At 39.9% G+C, this 24,481-nt stretch overlaps 1 protein-coding gene across 2 annotated transcripts in view; it reads left to right on the top strand.

The window, feature by feature from the left end:
- BBS9 (Bardet-Biedl syndrome 9) overlaps nucleotides 1–24,481 on the top strand; it is a 271,501-nt gene that overhangs the window by 206,409 nt on the left and 40,611 nt on the right. The window contains exon 22 of one of the 2 annotated variants that reach the window (XM_044454636.1): nucleotides 9,988–10,014. The exons of the other annotated variant lie outside the window; for it this stretch is intronic. Coding sequence (XP_044310571.1) covers nucleotides 9,988–10,014 — 27 coding nt within the window. The remainder of the gene's footprint in view (nucleotides 1–9,987; nucleotides 10,015–24,481) is intronic. 2 annotated transcript variants of the gene reach the window in all.

Here is a 24,481-nt window from a genome sequence, read left to right as displayed (position 1 = left end):
ACAAGACCAAAACAGATATCAAAGGTAGCTTTTCATCATGCTCAGTTTTATACAATGACCTTCTGATGTGTTTGCTAGTATAATGTGTTATTTTTTAGAATTAAGAATATCACGCCACTAAAGGCTAAATCCTGTTCAAGAAGCAGTGAAAAATCTCACTCTCACATTGAGGGCATTTTCCCCAACCTGCACCATAGTTACCGCTATCCTTATGAATATCAAGCCCATGCTTTATGGGGATCTAAGAGCTGAGTAAAGGAATTGTTTTGAGTTGGAGTGGGCTATGTAGTGGTTGCTGACGCAGGTTCTTGTAAGTTTTATACACATCCATGAACAAAAAGAGGACAAAACCCAACCACTTTAGGTCCCAGTAAGTAGTATAACATTCTAACCTAACCATTTAGGGATGCCAGGGAGTTCTAGTTTGAATCCACACATACAAACTGATATGATTTGCACCTCTTGATCCTAAGTGGATCAAGCTATCAACTGGCACTTGCACTTCCTAAAGGTTTTAACACAGTTCTTGGATCAAAACAATCTATCAAATCACCTTAAATGAATATATTGAGAGAAAATATATTTAGAAATACATGTTTAATAAATAAATTTTCCTATTTGTATGGGTTTTTTTTTTTTAAAATGCTGATAAATTGAAACAGGCTGGAATGGCCTTGGGAGCAAACTCATATAAAAGTCACACGGACCAGAAATAGACTATGTTGTGAAGGAGTGTTATTACTTTATTGATTTGCATTATGTTAACAAAGGTCTCACAGCATTACTATTGCTATCTTCCAAGTCCCTTCCCTTCATGCTTTTAGGAATAAAGGAGATATTGAGGCCTGAGTTTGTGTTTGGGAGACAAGCCCCCTTAATCTGAACATTTTGGGTTTTTTCCTTCCTTCTGCTTTTTCTTTGAAGAAGGTATGGGCAAGAAGACAGTCTGAGGCAGGGATGTACTATTAAGAATAAGAAATCTTTATTGTGGGGAGGAAAGAGGAAGAAAATTAAAGGGGGTGTAAGTGGATGTTGAAATTGCCAGAGAACCCCATGGACAAAACTTTACAATCCAAGTTATTTGTTTATTATTTATTTATTGAACTTATACTCTGCATTAATTAGTCAAAAGGACTCCCTAAGCGGATTACAAAGAAGCAATAAAAGCAGCATTACACAATAAGAAATATATAACAACAATATACAATAAAATATACAAATGCAGCTGAGGGATGAGGTATGAATAGATTAAAATAGCAGGTTGAAACTAAACAGTATAAAACTATATATCTTAAAATGGAACAATAAAAAATCAGTTATTAAAATGTCTGGAGAATAGAGTCATTTTCGCCTGGTGCTGGAAAAATTGTAATGATGGTGCCAGACAAACTGCTCTTGGAAGGCCATTCCATAGATGGGGTGCAACCACTGAGAAGGCCCCTCTTCTTACCTGCTTGAAGGATGGCTCTCTCAGAAGGGCCTCTTCACGTGATCTTAGGGTAGGTACATCGTATGAGAGCAGGCAGTCCTTCAGGTATACTGGTCCCAAGCCATGTAGAGCTTTATATGTTAGAACAAGCACCTTAAATTGAGTCCGGAGCTCAGCTGGTTGCCAATGCAAATAATATAATATTGGGATAATATGGGTGTATGGAGTATCAGTCAGGCGTCCCTATTCTGTACCAGTTGAAGGACCATCTTCAAGAGCAGCCCCATGTAGAGCACATTAAAGTAGTTGAGGTGAGAGGTTACCAGAGTTTGTGTGGCTGTGGCTAGGCTCTATCTGTCCAGGTAGACCACAGTTGGTAAATTGAGCGTAGCTGAAAGAAGGTGCTCCTGGCCATCAAGTCTACCTGAGACTCAAGTGATCATTTTGAGTACAGGAGTATCCCCAAGCTACAGATCTTGTCCTTCGGGGGAAATATGATCCCATCCAGGACAGGTTGAAGGCTCACCATCTAGGCAGATGGACTATCCACCAACAGCACCTCCATCTTATCTGGACTGAGCTTCATTTTATTGACCCTCATTAAGTCCATTATTGAGCTCGGGCAGTGATTCAGGAAGGAAACTGGCTCACCTGTGTTAGATGAAAATGAGGAGCCCCCACCTCTAAATAACCTCTCCCAGCGGTAGATATTGAGCAGCATGGGGGACAGTATGGGAGACCTGAGGAACCCCATAGCATAATTGGGGTCCCCCAGCACTGCCTTCTGGACATGATTGGTCAGGTAGGAGTGGAACCACTACAACGTGGTGCTCCCACCTCCCAGCCCACCAGCCTGTCTAAAAGGACACCATGGTCAATGGTGTTCAAAGCCACTGAGAGGTCCAGGAGAACCAACAAGGTCACACTCCCCCTGTCCCTCTCCTGGCAAAGGTCATCCCACAGGGTGACCAATGCAGTCTGCATTCCAAACCCCAGTGTAAAGCCCAATTGAAATGGAACTTGATAATCCATTTCATCCAAGGGTAGCTGGAGCTGCTTGGTTACCACTTGCTGAAGCACCTTGCCCAAAAATGAGGTGTTTGCAACTAGCCTGTAATTTACAACAGCCACTGGGTCCAGATTTGGCTTTTTAAGGAGTAGTTTTACCACAGCCTTTAGAGAACCTCAGACCATTCCATCTCTTAACAAGGTGTTGATGGCCTCCTGGACCCAGGTGTGAATTCCTTCACTAGATCTCTTGATGGGTCAAGATGGGCAAGGATCAAGTAAACAGATGGTGGCATAAACAGAACCTTGTCCATATCATCAGGCCACAATAATTGAAACTCATCCATCTGAACACCTCTCTCAATGAGACCAGATCAACTGGAGGGTCCAAGTTGAGGCATATCTGAGCGACTCTGTCTTCAAAGTGAGAAGCAAGTTGCTGTCACATGCCAGTAAAATTAATTGCCATCGAGGAATCACATATTCATGTGTTATCTAATCCATTTTATTATATAAATAATACTTCATTTTTAAAATAAATGATCAAATAGTAAACTGATAAACACATTAATTTGAAGGACTCCAAATTAAGGCAATTGGCATATGAACCCTAAATACCTGTTGCTAGCAAATCAACTTATGTTGTTGTTCTTATGTGCCATCAAGTTGTCTCCAACTTATGGCAACCATATTCTTGAATACCCTTCAGGATGTCCTGTCCTTGATAGCTCTACTCTGCTCTTGTAAACTTGCCTTCTCGTGATGTGCCCAGAGGACGACAGCCTCTGTTTTGTCATTTTAGCTTCCAGAGAAAGTTCTGACTTGATTCGATCTAGGACTCAATTGTTTTTCTTTCTGTCAGTCCAGGATATTCTCAAAGCTTTCCACCAGCAGCATGTTTCAAATGCATCAATTTTTTTCCTCTCAACTTTCCAGCTTTCACACCCAAATGTAGTGATTGGGAATGCAATAGTGTGGATGATCTTGGCTTTGGTTTTCAGTGAAACATCCTTACCCTTGATGATCTTTTCTAGTTTTTTCATTGCTGCCCTTCCAAGTCTAAGTCTTCTAATTTCTTGGCTGCAATCTCCATTTGAGTTGATGATTGAGCCAAGGTAAGCAAAATTTTTCACAATGCCAGTTTCTTCATTGTTGTCAGTAAAGTTTCAGCTGCAGTCCTGCTTTTGCTCTTTCTTCTTTCAGAAGTAGTCTCAATTCATTCTTTCTGCCAATAATATGGTTTCATTTGCATTTCTTAAATTGTTGAAGTATCTTCCACTGATTTTCAGTCCTCTTTCTGAAACTGATCCAGATTTCCTCACGATATGTTCCACATACAGATTGAACAGGGGGATAAAATTGCCTTTGCATATAGGAAATCTTTCTTTTTTTCAATATTCTGCCCTAACAAGTAGTTTCTTGCATCAGGAAAATCAAGTGCTGAGGCATATCCATTCCTTTCAGAAATAGGGGTACAGTCTTCATTGCAACACCTTGAATATCACTTCGCTTACATGGGATATTAGTATAATGGTCCTGTAGTTGCCACACTCTTTTGCATCTTCTTTCTTGGGGACAGGAATGTATATTAAATATTTCCAGCTTGTGGGTCATTGTTTTCTTTCCCATATCTGTTAGCATATTCTTGTTAGGATGTGGACTAATTCAGTCCCTTCAGCTTGAAATAATTTGATTGGTATCTTGTGCATTCCGGGTGCTTTATTCCTCATAAGTGCTTTCAAAATAGCATTCACTTCACTTTGTAATATTGTGAGCTCTTCCTCATAGGATTTCTCTTTGACAAATTTGTAATATTTTTATCTTTTCTATAAGGTTTTCTTGTATATCGTTTTTACCTTCTCTTTCGATAGTATGGTTCTCTGTTTGTCTTTCTGCTTTCTAACCTAGGTTGGAATTTCTCTTTTTCCCCCCTTTGTTTTCTATTTTTTTCCTTCCACTGGTCATTACAATAGTTCTTTTTATTTCTATAAAAAGAACTATTATAACCTGAAACTATTGCAGGTTATAACCTGCACTATTGCAACCTGAAAAGTTGCATTCTGGATTATGACTCTACTTCTGTTACCTTTTGCTTTTGTTTCTTATGTATCTTGAGCAATTGTGTTTCTTCTGTCAAATTAAGTTTAGCATGCAAATCTATTCTTTATGTGGACTTTAAATTCCTCAGAAAGGCTATGTAACTTGCATTTAACACTAGTAGCATGCTTTTCTTTGTCATATTTTGAAGCCTTATTCTGATTTTTGATATGGTAGTTCATGGTTACTATTTGTGGCCTGCTCCCAGCATCATTTTGGCAGTAAAAATCTACTTCTCTACCTTCTAATTCCAATTATGTAGTTTGATTTCTGTATTTGTTGTTGGATGATGTCATCAGTTGCCTGAGGTATATATTTGCAATAAACAGATAGTTGGCAAAACAAAATTCTGAGTCATTCTCCTCCTTTGCTTCTGACCCCTAGACTAAATTCTCCCACAAAATTGAATTCTGCTTTGTTTCCTAGCATGTCTTTATTTGGTGTGTTATCAATTTCCTCTTGGACTCTTGCATAAATGTTTTGGATTTCTTCAGCATCTGTTGTTGGAGTGTAGAATTGAGTGATGGTTATGCTGATAGGGGTTTTTTTTTTTTTTTTAGGAAAGCTGATTAATATGATTAGGTCAGACTTTGCAGTATAGCCTGTGCTACATCACGCCACACTATTAGAGCCATTCCATTTCTTCTGAGTTTGTCATTTCCAGAGTAAAACCTTTGTGTTTGTCTGACTGCAAAAGTCCCATTCCAGTCCACTTTAGTTCACTGACACCAAGGACTGTGATGTTTAACCATCCATTTCTTGCTTTACAAATTCATACTATTTGCCTTGATTGATACTTCCCACATTGTATGTGTTGTGGCACATCAAACTTTTCTTTCACTTCTCTACCTGTTGATTAGTAGACTTTTTTCAGCTTTGATCTAGTTGTGCCATTAGCAACAGCATGATTTTTACTTGTTGCTTGTTCAAGTAGCTGGTTGTCTTCCAAACTGGGAGCATCATCTTCTGGTACTATCTCTTGTTTCATTTTGGATTGTTTCATTATAAGGTAAGAATATTCCACTGCTGCCTTCTTCATGATATGAAGCAGAGTTTGCATAAGCATCACGGCTGTTTTCTGTGAAAGATTCTTTCCCAGTGCCCATTGGCAACTTCAGTTAACCTTGCTACCCAGTTTCCACTCTTCAGGAGTTTCTCCGCTCCAGTCATCATTAGAGATATCCAGTGCCTTCTGCTAATGTGACTTCTGAAGCAGCTGAATGGCTCTTAGTCTGGTGTCTCCACTTTGACCATTCTGCCTTGGGTGAGCCTGCTAGGTGACCAGCCCGGTGAGAGAGTCTGGCCTCCTGGTGGTATTTTTCTAGGCTTTTCAGACACTCTCAAATTGGCTTATCACATTAATTTCTGCAACCGAAGGGGATGTTTACCTATAGAGCATAAATATTTTCCTTAAACTGCTGGCATGATTTACAGCAGCTTAGAGTAACTGTATTTGAAATTCTTTTTAGTGGAATTGTAAGTGTAGATTATTTTGTTTCATTGAAGTCAGTGTGGTTAAACATTGTTGCTATTTATAGCATTATCAATGCTTCTGCACAGTACGAGAGGACAGGTCCGTGTCCCAAGGAATCCATAATTTAACATTATTCTAGAGGAAACAACAGAGGCAGCAAGGGAAGTAGAAATAGGAGTAAACAGGGAAATATCAGGCAATTATTCCAGTTATACTTGCCTTGGCTTAGTTATAATTCTAAACTCATTGTCAGGCAGTTAAGCCCATTGAGCCTTACTTCTGAGTGAGCATATTCAAGCTAGAACTGTCACTTATGGCTGGACATGTAAAACAGCCAGAGCCCAAATACTCTGGCTTAACTGTTTTGTGGATTGGATCATTAAAATGGTGAAAGGACTGCTTACACTGGCATAGCCCCACTAGAGTCAGTGGGTCTATGCCAATGTAAGCGGTCAGTGAATGGCTGCCTTAAATTAATAGTTCTGATTAACTACTATGTGAGAAATCAAAGGCTAACTGTTACTCTGTGGGCTACACACTTGACTGGTCTCCTTCCCCATCAGTCTCAAAGAACAAGAGGTAAAGTAGGGCAGCCTAGACATGACTCATCACTTACTCTACAATGTAGCCAAAGGACACACGAAAAATAAACAGAGAGGATGTGAGGTTAAGAACAGCATGAAACAGTCCTGCTTATTGTATATAGTCATCAAGGTATCAGAAAGGTACCACAGAGACTTATTTTTCAAGGATTTTGTACATGATTATATTTACCCATATCTGAGTGGCTCCACAGAGACTTCAGTTTGCTCCGGCATGCATCTACCAGGCCTCAACAGTGGGCATAGTAATTCTTATAAAATTATTTTTAATCCTAAAATGTTCCATAAGTTAAAGTAGCTTTCAGACATTTCCTATTTTAACACAGTTATAATAGAACACTGATTCATTGCGTATTAAAACAGATATAAAATTGCAACTGTGTAGTTAAAACCTCTTCAAATGCAGTTAATGAATACATTTTCCATTGAGGTCACAGAAGCAGTCAACTAACAGTTGTAAAGCAACATTAGAACTCCATTCTTATGTTTGGTTTGGTGTTAAAACATCACTAAAATGTATCACTATCAAATTTGCCTCAGGAACATTGCTTCTGAATGTGTTCCATCATAGCAAGCTATGTGCTTACCTGATTAGAGGGCAAAATTGCCTCTTCCACAGTGTAGTAAACCCCAATATTAATATATCTCTCCTTAGCAAGTGGGGCATGTTCAATATCTTACAAAGCAGGTAACAAAAAATGCAGTCAGAAAAAGATCAAGTTCAGAGGATTTACACACTTGTGTGCAGCAGGTTCCAAACTGATGGATTTGTCCAGAGAAAAGCATGTTTAAATTGAGGACCTACTGCATGAAGAAAAGTTAAAAAGCAGAAGCATCTACCATTGCACCAGTAACTGGTCTGCACCTGAGCCCTTTTAAGGGCAAATTATCACCCACCACCACCACACCTTTCTTGGTAAAAGATAGCCTTGCACTATGGTGGGCTCTCATTTTTCATGTACTTTCAATTATGAGTCAAGAGATTGTCTAAATAGACCGACCTGTTTCTCTTACTCAGAGCCATCCAAGGAGCAGTTTAAATGCACTATTAGAAGAGTGAATTCACCAGTTTTATGCTTCCACTTCTCTCAGGATCATTGATAGCGATCTTATCACTTTTAACTCCAGCAATATAGTTTCTAATAAAGCAGACAGTAGAACTTTGGAGTGACATTCAGCCATTGCTACCCTTTCTGTTTTTTCCTCAGGAGCATTCCAAATTTCTTAGCCATCATTAATTAATATTAATTAGGTGACTTAGGAAACATGAAACAGAAAACAGGAATTTTTGAACATATAAAACAGAACTCCTCTTTAGATTTATTTTATTATTAAATGTCACTTTCTGTCCTGCCTTTCTGCACAAGTCTTCAAGATAGTTTGCAAAAATATGCCACCTTTTTATTCCTCTTTAGTAGGATACCATCAGACACAATTGTTTGTCAGCAACATAGCAACATGTAGAGGGAGAATCCCTTGCTGTAAACAGTTTATAAAATAATATCAGAGATATGATAGAGGCCTGCCTAGTACTTTTCTTTCTTCTGACTGCAGCAGCCTCAGAATTAAGTTGTACCAGTTGGGGGGAATTTCTTAGCTAGATCTGAGCCCAGGTATTATGGATAAATACCTTTCTGCTCTCCTCCTTACCACAGCAACTTAAGCTGGCATAATGCAAGAATAAACCTTTTGTTAAAGAAGAGCTTTGTTCAGGGTGAACAGAAGAGAACATAAAATGAGACATATCAGAATTATACCAAATGCCCTGACCTGTTTTAGATATTAAAAGCTAAAAATGGGTGCTCACAGAACACATACTGTGTATTTAAAAGGCTAGTGGTTTGGTCCTTAGCAGCTTTGGTTGAAAATTGGAACACGGTTAGTTAGACTTGGAAGGAACCCATCTGAGGCCTTGTATGCTGCCAGTCAGAGTACCATGTAGGTTAAATAGGCCAACAGTTTGACTCGATGTGAAGTAACTTCAGAAGTTCACAGCAGACCCAGAAAAGTTCTTTTTTAGATAGTTACCCAATACGAGAACTTGTTAATAGTTCTTTAATCATATTTGACAGAGAAAAATACATTATCTGTACAAATGCAGGAATGGAAGTTACACGACCAAGGAAATAATTCCCTTTATTCACTGTTGACTGATACTTTGCCTTCCAAAACTTTGCAATCTGTTTCAATTGGATGTAATTTCTCAGTGGAGAGAAAGGTACTTGGTATCTTGGAATGGCACAAAGGCCTCTAGATAAGGGGAAGTGGTTAGGGTACAACTTCTGCTTTAAGTGTTGCTAGTAATTTTTGCAAGCATGACTTTGTAACCTGTAAGATTTTAGAGCCAATTAAACCCTGTACTGCACAAAAGACTCTGAGCTGATTCATGGAAAGTAGGAGTGAGTATGAATGCCCTGGTGCACAGCTTTCAGCAATGGTCTCATAAAAGTGAAGTTCTGAGAATGTCTTGGCTTTACACTGATTTTCTAAGCTCTAAGAAGATTATGATTTCTTAACTGTTTTTCTGTCATTATAATTTGTTACAATTGGTTTTATCCCTAGAAGAGCCATGTGCAGTAAGGTAGTGACTTGGCCAAGGCAATCTTTTGTTCTTTGCAACTAGGTTAGGATTTTAACAGCATTCTCCCTGATTCAAGTCAGTACTCTTCCTGCTCAACGCGATACCACATTGGCATGGAGTATCACTAAACTTTATTTTAAAATATTAGGTATATTTTCCCTCCTATAAATGCCTGTGTAAAGTCATTTACATGAATTAGCTGTAGTTTTATTTTGGTTTTAAAGATAGCATTTTTCTCATTGGTAAATTTGGGCACATTCTTTTGCCAGTTGCATACTATCTTGTTTGCATAATGCTTTTCTTGTGATTATTTCAAAATCAACCCCTTCGAACAATCCATCTCTATAGGACCAAGCAGCAAAGCACCAATACATTCTGAAACCTATGGCATGAATATGCTGTGCTTGCAGAATGGAAGGGGGACCTGTGTTTAGACATTCAGCTGCTTCCCTCATCAAGATTTTTTTTAATCCAAGAGTTCAAAAGGCTGTTTTCCTCTGGCAATAGACTTTTTGATTAAAAAGTGAACCTTTGTGTTAAAATGACAGTGGTCAATGAGCAATGAGATTGGCAACCATAGAACACTTGTTAATGCTGTTTATTATCTTAATGTTAATGGTATGTTGTTATAAACCTTCAATGAATAATATTTTTCTGTAAGTTAAACCACACAACAAGGTGTGCATTATAATGTAGGATATGAATAGCTGCTTGGCCTATATATTGTGAGAGGTGAGATTCTTATGTTTTCACACACATTTTTGTAATTAAAAATACTGCACATTATTTTTTACAGAAAGAATATGGATTGAGGCTAAATCAGGTATTTATTATTTTCCATTATTTATCTGTGTGTAAAGAGGAAGACTTTAGATACCAGACCTAATTAAAAAGAGCTAATTTCCCCTAACAATATGCTTTTATGGTGCCTTTTCCTGAAATCCCCAAAATTCATCCTCTACTCTGTGTGTGACTCTCAGTAAATGTTGCATTATCTAAAACTACTTACCATAGGGAATTGTTGCTTATTGCAGCCAACTGTTATACATAACACAAATGCCACCACTATAAAATAGACACAGCACTTTATATGTGATAGTGCAAAGGTATTTTTACCCCCACCGCCCAAACTGACTGAATTAAGACCTCTGAGCCACTGTACTTGCAAAACAACCACCAGACAAAAGTTCAGGCCTACCTGAGTACGTATAAGTATGTACTATGCTTGCAAGGCACTTACTTGTGTGACCAAGAAATGCCCTGCTGGTATCTGTAACTGTTTAAAAAACTAAAACAAATCCAAGGAGCCTTTCATAAGGAAGTGCTGGCTTCCAGTTACCTTCTGTCTTCATTGCCCTGAATGTCTCTGAGCCCCATGAGGTGGGAGAGATGGGGAGAGAAAGCATGGAGAAATTGTGTATGTGGCGGTGTTTTGTGAATATGTGTGCTAGAAGGTGATCCTAAAAGAAAGAGGAATGAGTGGCTGAGATGAATGGATGTTCTGTGCTAGAAATATGGATAGAGAAGGAAGGAGATAGAAAGCTGCAGGCTCAGAGGAGTGGGTTGGTGTCTGTGGGCACAGGTGGTATCTCTACCATATATTCAGGGTCTTGGGCAAATTATTGGGCTTGCAGCAGCGATGGTATAAGGGGTCTCTCACTAGGGCTAAGCCTCCACTCTGCTGTCCATGGGCACTCACTGAAACAAAGGGTTTGGGGCCCTGCTGCTCTCTGTTGCATCCAATCCCCCTGGATTAGTTGGCTTTTTGCTCACATTTGCTTCATCCAGTTTGGTTTCCATCAATCTGCCCTTCCCCAAATTATGGATAACCTCTGCATTACTCAAGTTAAAAACCTCTATTCAGTATTCATTGGGCAGGATCCCTCCATTTCCTTCAGCAATGTTGAACATTTTCTATCTTCCTACCTGATTATTAATCATTGGGTCAAGGCTGAATTCCTTCCTCTGCTTTCCTTCTTTCTGGTGGGCACCATTTTCCCTTTCTACACACTGTCCCTGGGCAATCTCATCAGATTCTGTGGCTTCCAGTACCATCAGTACTGTACTTATTTACCACTCAACAGTCTTTCTCACTCCAGTCCTGCACTTCCAACTCTCTCTCTCTCTCATTCTCTCTGATATTTTTTGTTTGGATGTTTCATTATCATCACAAATTCTATACATCAAAGTCCAGGCATTTTATCTTTCCTCCCAAACCCCACCTCCTTCTTATGGTTTTCTTATTCAGTGACAAATGTTGCCATCTACCATACTGAACAGATATGTTGCCTTGGCTTATCTTTGATGGTCTCCTCTACTCCCCATATTCATGCCATTTGCAACATTGCAAAAATATGACCTTTCCTCTCTGAGCCATTGGTGAAAAGTTTGATCCATGCTCTGGTTATTGCTTACCTAAACTACTGACATCCTCTCTGGTTTTTTGTTACCTCACGCTGGCTCTCTTGCATCTATCGACCCAGAAAATTATTTTGATGCCAAAATAATTTGCCTTTCCATCACTTGGACCACAACACACTTAAAAACATGTCACAAAATTCTGGTCTGTTCCCTGATCTAGCCCTAGCTCCTTGTCCTTATCTTCAAAGCCATCCACTGCCTTCCCCTGCTTCAATCCCTGGTTCAGTAGTCTTATGTATCCCTGCCTGTGATCAGACTGACCTTTGCTGCTTCAGACTGACCATTTTCCACTGTCCAAAAGTCTTATGCCCCCACCCATTCTCCCTTCCTGCCCTGTATGTGTGAAACTAAATGTCCTAAATGACTATACCCTTGAGCAGCTGATCATGGAACCAAACAGAGGGGAAGCAATTTTTAATTCAATCCTGTGGGGTGGAGGGTTGCCTAGGACCTAAGTTGAAATGTGACTGTTGTTTAGCCAGTTGGAAACAGTGACCACAATATTTTGTTTAATATGCATTTAAGTGAAAGAGTGTGAAAGAGGTTCAACGGTCATGTTGGATTTCAGAAGAGGAAACTTCTTTAAAATAGGATAACTGATAAAAAGGAGATTGAAAGGGGGAGCCAGGAACCCTAAATCCCTTCAGAATGCATGGAGTTTACTCAAAACCGCAATAATAGAAGTTCAGATAGAAAATCAAAAATTAGCATGAAGTCCAAGAAGTCACCAGCATGGTTAACAAGCCATGTCAAGGAAGCTATTAGAGAAAAGAAGGCTTGAGAAGTCTTGCTCAAATGAGGAAAACAAATGGGACCACAAGTTTGCACAGGGGAGATGGAAGCAGATGATAAGAGAACTAAGATCATTTTGAGGAGCATACTGCTAATAACACCAAGGCCAACAGTAAAGAATTGTGTTCAGTTATGGTTACCACAACTAAAAAAGGACATTGTAGACTTGGAAAAAGTAGAGAAAGGAGCAACAAAATGATCAAAGGGTTGGGCCAAGTCCCCTATGAGGAAAGTTTCAAAAGTTGAGATTGTCTAGCTTGCAAAAAATGTGACTAAGAGGAGGCATGACAAAGGTTTACAAAATGACACCTAAGAGCATGTGGTGTGGTGAAAGTGGAGCGGTGGACATTTTCCCTGCGTCTCCCATAATACTAAAGCCTGAGGTCATCCCAAGAAGTTGATTGGTGGGAGATTCGGGACAGATAAAAGGAAGTAATTTTCCACACAGCACACAGGCAAGCTATGAAACTCAGTTTTACAAAAGGTAGTGATAGTCACCAGTTTGGATGACTTTCGGAGGGGGTTGTGCAAATCCATGAAGCAGAAGCCTTTCAGTGGCTACTAGTCCTAATGGCAGTGTGCCAGTATCAGTGGCAAAAGTAGATGACAGGCTAAGTCGGTCCTTAAATAGAGGTAAGCAAGGCTTCAGGCAGAATAACAAACTCTTCTAGGTGAAGTTCTTGATCAGGGCGTGAACTGATGGGAATAATGGCAGATCTCATTAGAGATAGGGAGTGCTAAATACAAGGGTCCTATCCTGATATTTATTGCCTGTGTTCCAGCCCAAACCACTTTTGAAGCAGGCAGGGGTCTTAGAAATGGTTATAATACGCAGGAACCTACTGTACATTTAAAAAAAATACAAACTAGAACAGAAGCCTACTGGATATGCCCAAGCTACTTCTTGAACCTACTTCAAGTACCTCTTTTCAAAGTCCAGCCAATGATTAGGATTTGAACCTGATGTGGAAAACCAGTGCAGAAGTTTTAAGGAGAAAGGGGAAATGATCCTAAAACGAGAAGAGAAGATTAGCAGCTGTGTTCTGAACTGACTGGTAAGGGGGGAGGGGGGAAATAACAGAAGGGAAGCTGGAAAGGAAAGAGGTTTCAATAGTCTAAGTAGAATATTATTGGATTACTGATCTTTATGCTTGTGTGTTTTGCATTATAAAATTAAAATATTTTTAAAATAACTACCTGTGGTGACCCCATGAAGTAAAAGGTGAATGGACATTACTAGACTGTGTTAACTGGAAGGAAAGTAGAAAACACCAATTCATTGGAACAAATTCTGTGCAGTTGTTAAAAAGATGCATTATTCCATGGTGTGGTTGCAAAGAATGGGTCATTACTACTTTCTACAGTATATAATCACTAGGTGGCCTGGGGTATGTTTTCTTTTTGCTCTGGATCATGTAAAAAGTTTACATTATTTGTTTATGGCATTTTTATTTATTTTCTTATATGCTTATTAGTTCACTTTCCCATAAAAATTGCCCCAAGAGACATGCATAGATAACCTAAACCTGCTGGGTATATCTTTTCATTATTCTAATGCAGTCACTGAGTTTGTTTGATTCTATGTGGGATGAGCATGTGTGTTTCACAGAGGTATTTCAGGGCCCCATACATGCACGCCTAAATCATCAACTGGAAAAAAAACAAGAACAGACCTCTGGAAGTCAGTGGAGTCACACTCAGTAATACAAGCTGAGGATCTTGTCTGAAGCCAAGCATGAAAGACCCTTCCTTTTCACAACGTTTGCTTTCATTGAGGCTTAATAGAAACATAGCACTGGATATATTACATTTTCCTGCCAGTCAATTATTGAAGTTGGCATTCAGTATACTTGTCCATGGAATACGTAAAATGTTGGCTAATAGTGGTAGTATTTGACCCAAAACCTAACTGAATAGATCTGTGGACAATTTTTGGCATCCAAATGGTGGTAGGAGATCAACACATTAAACTTTGCCATATATTTTAAATAGAGTTTGACTTGTAGCTACCCAATATATGGAATTGTATGCATCACTGAAGTGCAAGCTGTGCAGCCAAGCTCTGGTCTCCATTGAATAGAATTTAGTTTGGGGAGTTATGCTTTTTTTCACAGTTGCAAATTTGGCCCTATGTTTTTAATGTCTTTTTTATTGATAAGCCTCTGCTTGTCTCACTCCATTAAGCTAGTCTAGACTACAGGCTTGAGCCGCATTGGTCTCCTGAGTTTTGGATGTTGTAGCAGGTCTTCACCACTCACTCAGTTCATAATTGGTATCAACTTACTTACATATTTGATGGATTGTTTCAAAATGAAACCATTTTAAACTGAATGGTTCCTTTTTCAAGTTCCAGAAACCACTTGATAAAATGATGTGCCAATTGTGTATAAATATCTTTACCGCAGGAATAAAGGAAGCCGTAATTCTGCAGATTTATGTTTTCTTTAGTTCATCTGTTTGCATTTATGAATAGTGAAAATAAGAAAAAAGAATTTATAGTGATGGGCAGTAATATAATGCAGTTTCTGTCCAAATGAACCAACTTCATTCAGTGATAAGGGAAACTATCAGGAAAGGCATCATCACTATCACCATCATCACATTTTCAAATGATCCTGAATAAAAAATGTTTCCCCACTATGGGGGAATCACTTGTGGAGGATGAAGATATCCATTTTAGCAATACTTGTACAATCTCAGAGACTATTAGCAAAATTTGCTCAAAATTTGAAGAATTGGAAAGCAGTATTTATATGTTAATACAGTAGTCATTATTATTATATATACTATACCTGAGACATAGTGAAGGGCAGAATACAAAAGCTATGAATGAATGAATGAATGAATGAATGTTCCCTTTGCATTCATAAATGTGCATGGGGTAGTCTCTGAGATGGAGAATGCCAGCCTCCTGAGGAGGTGGACCCAAGAGCCCGGTGTAACAACTGCAGGCTGGCCCAATTAGGGGCTCAGAGTGCAGAACACAGATGCACCTGGTTCCACAGTGCCCCTCCTTCCCGAGACAGGCCTGGAGGGGTTCATAAACAAAGCTTTGGGTAAAGGGGGGCAGAGAGGGTTCAACATCTCACTTTGTGTATGCTCAGAGACTCACGGATGCTTAGAGACTCTATGTAGAATAAAGACGCTTACAAGAAGTGCTGGAGAGTCTGTTTTGCTGGGGAGGGAAGACCTAGCTCATGACAGGAACAATCACTGTAGTCTCAAGTGTACTCAACTGTAGCCAGCACCTTCTATCAGCTATAGCTGATTTCCCTGGCTACAGTTATCCATGCTCTATGAACCTCTTACCTGGCCCACTGTAATGTGCTCTGTGTGGGGCTGCCTTTGAAAATGGTGCAGAAACTTCAAATTGATTCTGAATAGGGCAGCATGCCTGCTAATGTGAACTGGCCCATAAGATCATATCACACCAGTCTTCTGTTAGCTGCATTGTCTGCCAGTTGTAGTCTGGGTCCAATTCAAAGTGCTTGTTTTAACATTTAAAGCCCTAAGTGGCTTAGGGCCAAGTTATCTGAAGGACCACCTGCTCCCATATGTTCCTGTTCCCAAATGTTCTATTATAATCAGCTACAGAGGTCATTCTCAGGGAACTTCTCCCTAAAGAAGTAAGGGGGATGGTGAACAGGAGAAGGGCCTTTTCCATCATGGCACCCCAGCTTTGGAATATGCTCCACAGAAAGGTATGCCTGGCACCATCTTTACTATCTTTTTGGCACCAGGCAATTTTTTAAATTCACCACATATTTTAAGAATTAGTAGATGGAAATTTTTATATATTTATATTTTAATATTGTTATTGATGCTGCTGTATTGTGGGGTTAAATTTTTATAATAACTGAAGTTACCACTGCTTTTTAGTATTGGTTTTATTGTATTATGTTTTATTGTGATATTTTATTGGCTGTATATGGGGTTTTAGTTTTTGTAAACCACTGAGAGAGCTCTCTGGGCTATGGGGGTGGTATATAAATGCAATAAGTAAATAATAAATAACAGCTCCCCTGATCCTAGGGCATACTGCATAATACCTTAAAGAAGCCATTCTTGAGCAAAGAAACTGCAAAGACAGATACAATGGTAGGGATGGACTATTATGTCAGGTTGGGACCCTTTACACTCACCATCATCATCATCATCATAAATTTCCATACCACCTGTAGCTGAAGCTCTTTGGGTATTTTATGACAAAATATACTAACCCATGAATCACATTTCATGATGTACTGCAAAAAACCCCAATTATTATTATTATTATTATTATTATTATTATTATTATTATTATTATTATTACATTTCTATGCCGCCCCTATACCCAGTGGCAAACAGCAAAAGGAACCTAGAGGAAATCCTTTGAAAACAAGCAAAATTTGCTCGCTTTAGTCTGCTTTAACTATTTGCCATTGATTTGAGGATTATGTTAGTACCACAGATTTTGGGAGTGGTGGAGGTCCCATCTGACCCCACTGGTTGTATGTTTGCCACCCTTCTCCCATACCTTGAACATGGTCTGGGGAGTTTTCATTGCATAATCATACTACACACATGCTCATATAAAGAGCAGTGAATACATGCCTCGAAAGTATTCCCTGGAGTTTCTTCTGAGACGCTGTGCATTCTACAGTCTGGACAGTTTGGGGTGGTGGCCAGCATTACTTCTATTGTAGCCAGTTCATGGCAGTCTGCTTCCCTCCAATTTCCTTGTCTCTTTTCCTTCTGGCCCAAGTCACCTCCCAGTTCTTCTGGTACTTACAGCTGAGGCAGTTGTAACATTTAGGGTAGCCCGGTCCCCTAGGGAGCTCATCCTGCCAACATTTAGGAGTGGTCTGTTACAAGTGGCTCACAGATGGAATATGAGTCAATAATGTGATGCTACAGATTTTTTTAAACATGACTAGAAAGGATAGAGAACCATTGTTCACTACAATCAGGTTACTGTGCATGAGACAAGAAACATTATAGTGGTCTTTGGCTGTAGAATGAAAAGTTTTGGTTAAATGTCAGGCAAATAACATTGGTTTAATAGTGGAATGGGGTTTTAATACTTTTACTGGAAGTATTAAGGCAGCTAAAGAAACATCTGTTGATGGTTGAGGCTTAATTATTTCTGCCTCAGCAAAAAAAGAAAAAAGAAAAAAAAAGAAAGGATAATTTTGTATCCTTAGTTGGAATAGTGGGATTGGGCCGTATGGGTGAAGGGTTGGGATTAAGCAAAAAGACACTCATTGCATTCTGGTGCATTAAGAACAGGGTTTGCAATGTGGAATGTAGGGCAAAGGAGGCAGAAGCTGGTCCTTGGGCCACTAAGATTGCCAGGAAAGGGGACAGATTTAGACCTCTCATCAGTGACATCCCTAAGAGCCAAGCTAGATTTGACACAATTTGGCGATAGTCTTTTGTGTACTTGTGGTACTCCATATGAGGACTTGTGGCATGAAACATGGGTTTTAAATCCTTTATCTTGCCACACTCCTAATTCAGAATTGCCCCCTCCCCATAACTATGATTGGGTAGAAAACTGCCATTGGACCAAATGGCAGTATTCCTCCTGGAACAAATAATCAGATCTTGGTCAGTATTTACCCCTAAACTGGCTATTTACTGAAGAAAAATCCAAAGGCACTAGAGCCAGTTATGGTTAATTTTCTGTCTAGTGTGGGCCTTAGGGATGCAGTGGCCTGAATCAGACCATTGAGCTGTCTAGCCCAGGAGTGGGAAGATTCTAGTCCACCAGCCTAATCTGGACCATGGAAGTTCCTCATTGAGCCTATAGAAGCTTGTGCTGTTTCTCCCTGCCCAGCCCACTCTCCTGTATCCCTCTATCCCTAGAGTCTAGCAGTGGCTTGGGGGCAGGGGGAGAAGAACCCTTCCTCAGCATGCTGCTTCCCCTCCCAGAGGGAGTGGCATAATAATCGTTCCACCCACTGTGCCTCCTCTCTGGATGGAGTGAGCAGTCTGTTTGATTGAGGTGTCAATTAGAGGAGCTCTGGCCAGCACAGTGTCTAGTATCCAATGATGTAAGGGGATGGTCCCCACCCCTAATATCATCCAGCCCACAGGGGGTTCTGTGGGGCAATTTAGACACTGAGTGCCAATGGTTCCCACCTTCTGAGTATTTTCTATCCAGACACTGGCTCTCCATTTGTCTTTGAGGATGTTTCCCATCCTGCCACCTGAGATCCTCAAGTCCAAGGAGAATCGTAGGATAAACTGGAGAAGAAGAAAAAGCGATGATCCCATTTGGAACACTGATCATCAAGAATTGCCTCCACTCCCAGAGGTTTTGGTACCAAGAGCTGCATCCGTACCGAGACAGTCTCAGATGTCAATCATCAGTCTGCTTGTCTCCCAGGCAATCCCCTTGGGTCCAATCGAGCCCAAGGTCTCCACTGCTCATTGAAATCCCTCATGTACAGCCGACGCTCCTGACTTCAATCTCTGAAGGAGAGATATGGGATTCACCGCTTCAGTCCCAAGCATCCTCCAAATCACTGGTACAGGCCCCATTGGATTCAGCTATGGGACCTAAGCTTCAACATCCACCAACTCCATACTCATTTGGTCTCCTGTTGGCTGACTGCTCTCCTGCTTCAAGCAGGCACTCTGCACATGTCTTCCAACCTGAAATTCCTAGGGCAGATCCCCATCCCTACTGGATGATGCCTCTCCCCACCCTTGCTCCTGGTTATGGTTGGGACTACATGCCTCGACACCAATATCTGCCCATCCCTAGACCACAGAGGATGGAACCAGATGATGCTCCATCCACATCTAGAGTTCCTGAAACTGACCTACCTTCCAGACATGGCTATCCAGTACACTCCTCATCCAATAATGTGCCATATGGCTCCAACACAGATTTTACTGTTAATACCAAGGAGGCCACTTCCACATCACCTGCCATGATTTCAACTCAGGGACCTGGATTGCCACATGAAAGTCTGGGCCATTTGTCTGAGCAGATCATCAAAACATTCATGTTGAAATAAGATTTTGCAAAACAAATTAAGAAACCTTAGCTTCACAGTGCATCAAAAGTACGATACAGTGGGTGATGTTTAGATTCTGGTTCTATTGCAGAGTTTCTTGATGTACCACAACTAGAGGTTAACACACCTGGTGGCTTTTTGCTTTGTTATTTATATATTACATTTCTGTCCCATCCATCTTTCAGGATAGTATGCATGGTTCCCCATCCTGCATTTTCTTCTCACAGCAATCAATTGTGATAGCTTAGGCTGAGAGGAAGTGATTGGCTCAAACTCATTCATAACCTAAAGATTGTATCCCCACCCCCTACACCGCCTTATGACAGAATTTTACAGGAGGTCTGAATGACATCACCTTCTCTCAGGGCCTTCCTATGTTTTCCTATCCCTTCCTCCATCTTTTTTCTTACTGCAGAAAATTAGTTAAGAAGAAAAAAGAACATTGCAATATTGTACTGGTAGCACTGGGACCTGTCAGTCTAGAAGCACCCCCTAGTCATGCCCTGACACTCTAATGACCAACCATATTGGCTCACAAAAGAAAGCCGCATTTTGTTGATTTAAAACCCACAACCTGTCAAGCCTGGCTCCCCTGCAACACCAGCAGTTTAGCACAGATCAAATAAACAATGAACCCACTTTATTGTAGTGAGATGGAACCACAAGCAATCCTTTAGAATCTGAAGCACAAAAACACTACATATATAGGTAACAGCCCCAATAAATCAGTTCAGTTGGGAACAAAGACAGAGTTGTGAATCCAGAATCAAGTTTCAAGGCACAATTTAAACAGAAGCTGGGAGCAGGACTCTGAAGAGCAGCAATGTAGACAAGACAGAATTTCAGTCACTGAAAGGTCACAGTTCAGGAAAACTATCTACAACTAGGTTCCACAGACATGGGAGTTAGGTCAAGGCTAGTCAAAAGATCAAGGTTCAAGTATATTCCACTCAAGAGAGTTCTCTAGGATTACAGACATTTCCTTTATGAAACCCCCTGAGCTTTAGAGCTCCTTTTAAACAGATGTGGGGCCAGCCTACCAGTCCCAGCAGGCCAATGTTGTCTAGAGTAATGAACTACACCTACATTAGGATACTTGCCCCTTCTCTTTCAATGTCTTTGTTCCCAAAATGGCATGCCTGGAGCCACTCCTTCTTCAGCTGACTCTCCCCACTTGTTCATTTCCCACAGAATGTTTCTCAGCCCCCACATTCTTAAACCCAGCTACGAATGCCAGACTCCTCTGGCCTACTCCCCTCTGAGAAGTCAGCCAGCACTGAGTTCCCACTGTCATGACATTCCACAGCCTCAGCAGGCCCCAAATAATCAGCCCCTTCTGTGCCTACATCTGAATCTTCCTCCAACACCACAGCACCAGGGACAGGGAAAACTGCTGATTTAAAAAGCAGTGAGTTCAAGCAATTTGAAAACATTCATTCAAAGCTATATAGCACAATGTTCTATAATTAATTTCATTTCATCTATGGAAAAGGACAAGTATGTTTATTTGAAGTCCCTTTTTTCAGAATGAATGTTCCTAAGGCATTTGCTTCAATAGGCAACAGGCCCAGTTTTCCATTGAGGTGGTGCATTTCATCAGACTCCTCTTGTGAACTTTTGAAGAAAATGAAATTGCACTTCAGTTGGATATACTTGAAGAAGCTAGATATTCTTCATAAATGCCATCATTTAGATATACATACTGTCCAATTTTCATCTGGGGCTATTCTCTTATGGTTACAATAATTTCCACATGCTGGACTTTTTTATACCATACTGTGACAGATACATGCACACATGTGCACATGGGAATCTGGAGACTTGTGAAACCTGGCAAATTCCTGAAGGCTGTGGAGGAATTTCCATTAGCCAGAGTTGACGCTCTTGTTGAAGCTTTCACGGCACTCCCAAGCAAACTCTTAAGTGCTGCAAAGCCTGACTGATACTTGGCTTTCTGGGGAGCTCTAGCAACAAAGAATGCAGAAGATGGCTAGATTGCAAATGGCATAAGAGTTGTTGTGAGTCCCACCAGGTATGTGTAAGAGCACTTCATCGGGTCTACTGCCTTAGAAGAGGCCATGCAGGTTCTGAAGCAGTGTTTGGCTACACTGATAGATTGTATAACACTAAGAAACTAAGACTGAGTCCTACCTAGACATCACATTGGAGGGGTTTTCCTATTCTAGATAGAGTTGTATTCTGAGAGATTTTTAGAGGCACAAGTGGAAAGGAGTGCATGCTGGGATGCCAGCTACACCTTTTCCTCAGCAAGGATGGTCTTGCCACTTTACTCCACCTGGTGTTAGTTAGGTCACTGTAATCCACTTCATTTTGGGTCACCATCATGCATGGTTCAGAAGCTGCAGCTGGTGCAGAACTGTAGCCAGGATGCCAAAAAGGGTACCCAACCATGCACACATTACATTTGTGTTTTAAAAAAACCCTACACTGGTTGCCTATTAGCTATAAGGCCAAGGTCAAAGTTGTGTTGCTGAGTAGAGATAGCATCTTGAACAACTTGGAATTGGGTTACCTGCTCCTGTACAGATCCATTTGACTACTAAGATATTCGAAGGAGGCATTGCTGGTTGTACCAGGAACTTGTAGGTGGCAAGCCAGAAACAGGCTTCCTTCACAGCAATATCCACCTTTTTGATTGCCCACTTCCTTGACATGTCAAATGTGGCAGATCTTCTTTAGTCACTTGTTTAAATACTTCCCTCAGGTCTTCCTTGGCCATTAATGTTGCTTTGTGTTGCCAATGTTTTTGCATTATGACGTATGACTTTTACATATAAATGTATATGGACATACATGTTACTGTGTTGTTTTAGGTATATTTTGGATTTTTGATCTGTATTTGATCACTTTAAGATATTTTGAGGGTACGGTAAGTGGTCTATAAATTGATCAAATACATATATACATAAATATTATTCCAATGCTTATGTGTTAATAAATATGTTATCACCTTGTTGCAGTTGTACAATATTGAAAATCCCTGCAATCTGCTACATTTCCCCAGGACATTGTTATTCTAAACCATTCAGCTTGTCATTAACACTGGCATGTTGGAGTAGCCAAACTGAACAACAACGTTCTGTCATTGGCAGTATGCTAGCTGTGTCATTCCTACATTTAGGGAATATTAATACATTGTAACTGCTCCATAACTGTTTAGCTATGCTATGCTACATTATATAGTAATCATGGGTTAGGATCTTATTTAACAGGACTACTAACAGAAATTATGTTGTCTTCACTAGAGCTAGCTCAGTCATTTGTTGGTGCGATGGGTTTTCTGGCCACTGTTATTGCCATTGTGCTAACAGTCACTTACACTAGTGCAACTTAGTCGTGTTGAATAGAATACTGCTTTTAAAAACTGCTTATCATGTGAATGGCCCTGCTCAAATGAAGAGTTATCACAGGATCAATGTGATATGTGCCAGTTTCAGATATTATCATGCCAGCCTATCCCAATCGAGCATCTCCCAATTGTGTTGGACTAGAACTTCCATCTTCTTCCAGCTATCAGAACCAATGTTGATGGGAGGTATAGTTCATGAAACCTGGAAGGCAACAGGTTGAGAAAGGCTGTTGTAATGCATCTCAAACTCTGCAAGACATGCATGGGTTGCCACAAGAAGAAAAATCTTTTTCCAGCCATTCATACAAATCAAACATATACCAGTTGATTTAGTCCTGGATTTGCATTCCCTAAGATTTGAAATAGTATAGTATAATTGTAAGAAGCCACACACTCATGTTATAGCAGTCCCCCTGCTAGCTTCTACAGATCAAATAGGGAACCCAACAACAAACTGCATATGTACAGTTTACTTTTTGATAGGACATAATTTCATTATCATGAAATCAATCTTTTATGAGATTCCAGGATTTCTGATCTTCCTTGCTATAATTTTGTTAGTTTCCTTTAGTAATACTTTTTCATTTTTCTTTCCTGAAAATACAAAATCATAGCAAAATGTCTTCACATTAGCAAAGATTCATTTGATGAATAATAGGCTGTCTGAAAGAAATCCTCAGATTCTAGATGCATGAAATATAAAGGGATTCCTGATCAAACAAGCCGGTAAAGTCAGGAGGTACACTGTGTTTGGGTATTCTTTATTCATAAAACATTTAAAGTATTTAAATGTATATATATTCTTCTGAATGTCTCTAGAGAAAAATCTTTTTTAGCCTCTAAAATACGGTACCGCTGTGACAGATCATTTCAAGCAATTTTCAAACAACAAAAATGTCTGTAATAAGGTTTGAGTTCAAATGTTCAGGAGTGGAACTGGTTGTAATGGTATATCTGTGGAAAAAAAACTCCAAAGTTTGTGGTAAAGTTGGAACCGCAGTGCCAAAGCACAACATATAATTGGGCCTAATTTTTTCCATATGTATCAACAACAACAGCCTTAGCTGCCATGAGAGATGAAAGCTTCCTTTTTTGTCATATTTTTATTTTTGTATATAATTCCAAGCTCTTTACAATTTTGTAGGCTTTCTATCAAAACATGTCAGAATGTAGGGGAGAAGAGCTGTCATTCTTGACCCAGGCTTATATTTCTAATAGAAGAATTCTGTATTGAGGATGAGTGCAACAAGGAAGGGCCAATTCCTTTTTGTTACTATGAACCATCCAATTTGAAATGAAATAATCCCTTTGTTCATTGTTTGCTCTGACTGACCAAATATTACATTACAGAACTAGTACTTGAGCACTAAGCAAACTCAATTGATTGTTTTAAATGAATGGAAAGAAACCTTAAATGCAGGAAGGGTTGTCACAACTATTTAAATTAGCATTGTTTTCCATTGACTACTGAAAACAATGTGAAAACATATTTCCACTTCCTAAATTGTGCCTAAGAACAACTTGTGTTGTTGATTCAACCATGGAGCCACTTTGAAGAGCTGATTGCAGTAATCACTGATATGGTGGGCCTGGCCCAAGCACACCCGCAAAACCTTCCCAAAAGAGGGGTTGCAATAGGATGTAATGCACAGCTCACGTAGTGTGGGTGGCTGCAGACATCCATCCATCCATCCATCTCC

The sequence above is a fragment of the Varanus komodoensis genome, unplaced genomic scaffold (genome assembly GCF_004798865.1).
Source record: "Varanus komodoensis strain SLA01 unplaced genomic scaffold, ASM479886v1 scaffold10, whole genome shotgun sequence".
NCBI classification, from domain to species: domain Eukaryota; kingdom Metazoa; phylum Chordata; class Lepidosauria; order Squamata; family Varanidae; genus Varanus; species Varanus komodoensis.
Note: the sequence above shows the minus strand (reverse complement) of the source record. Positions and strands in the feature narration are given on the sequence as shown.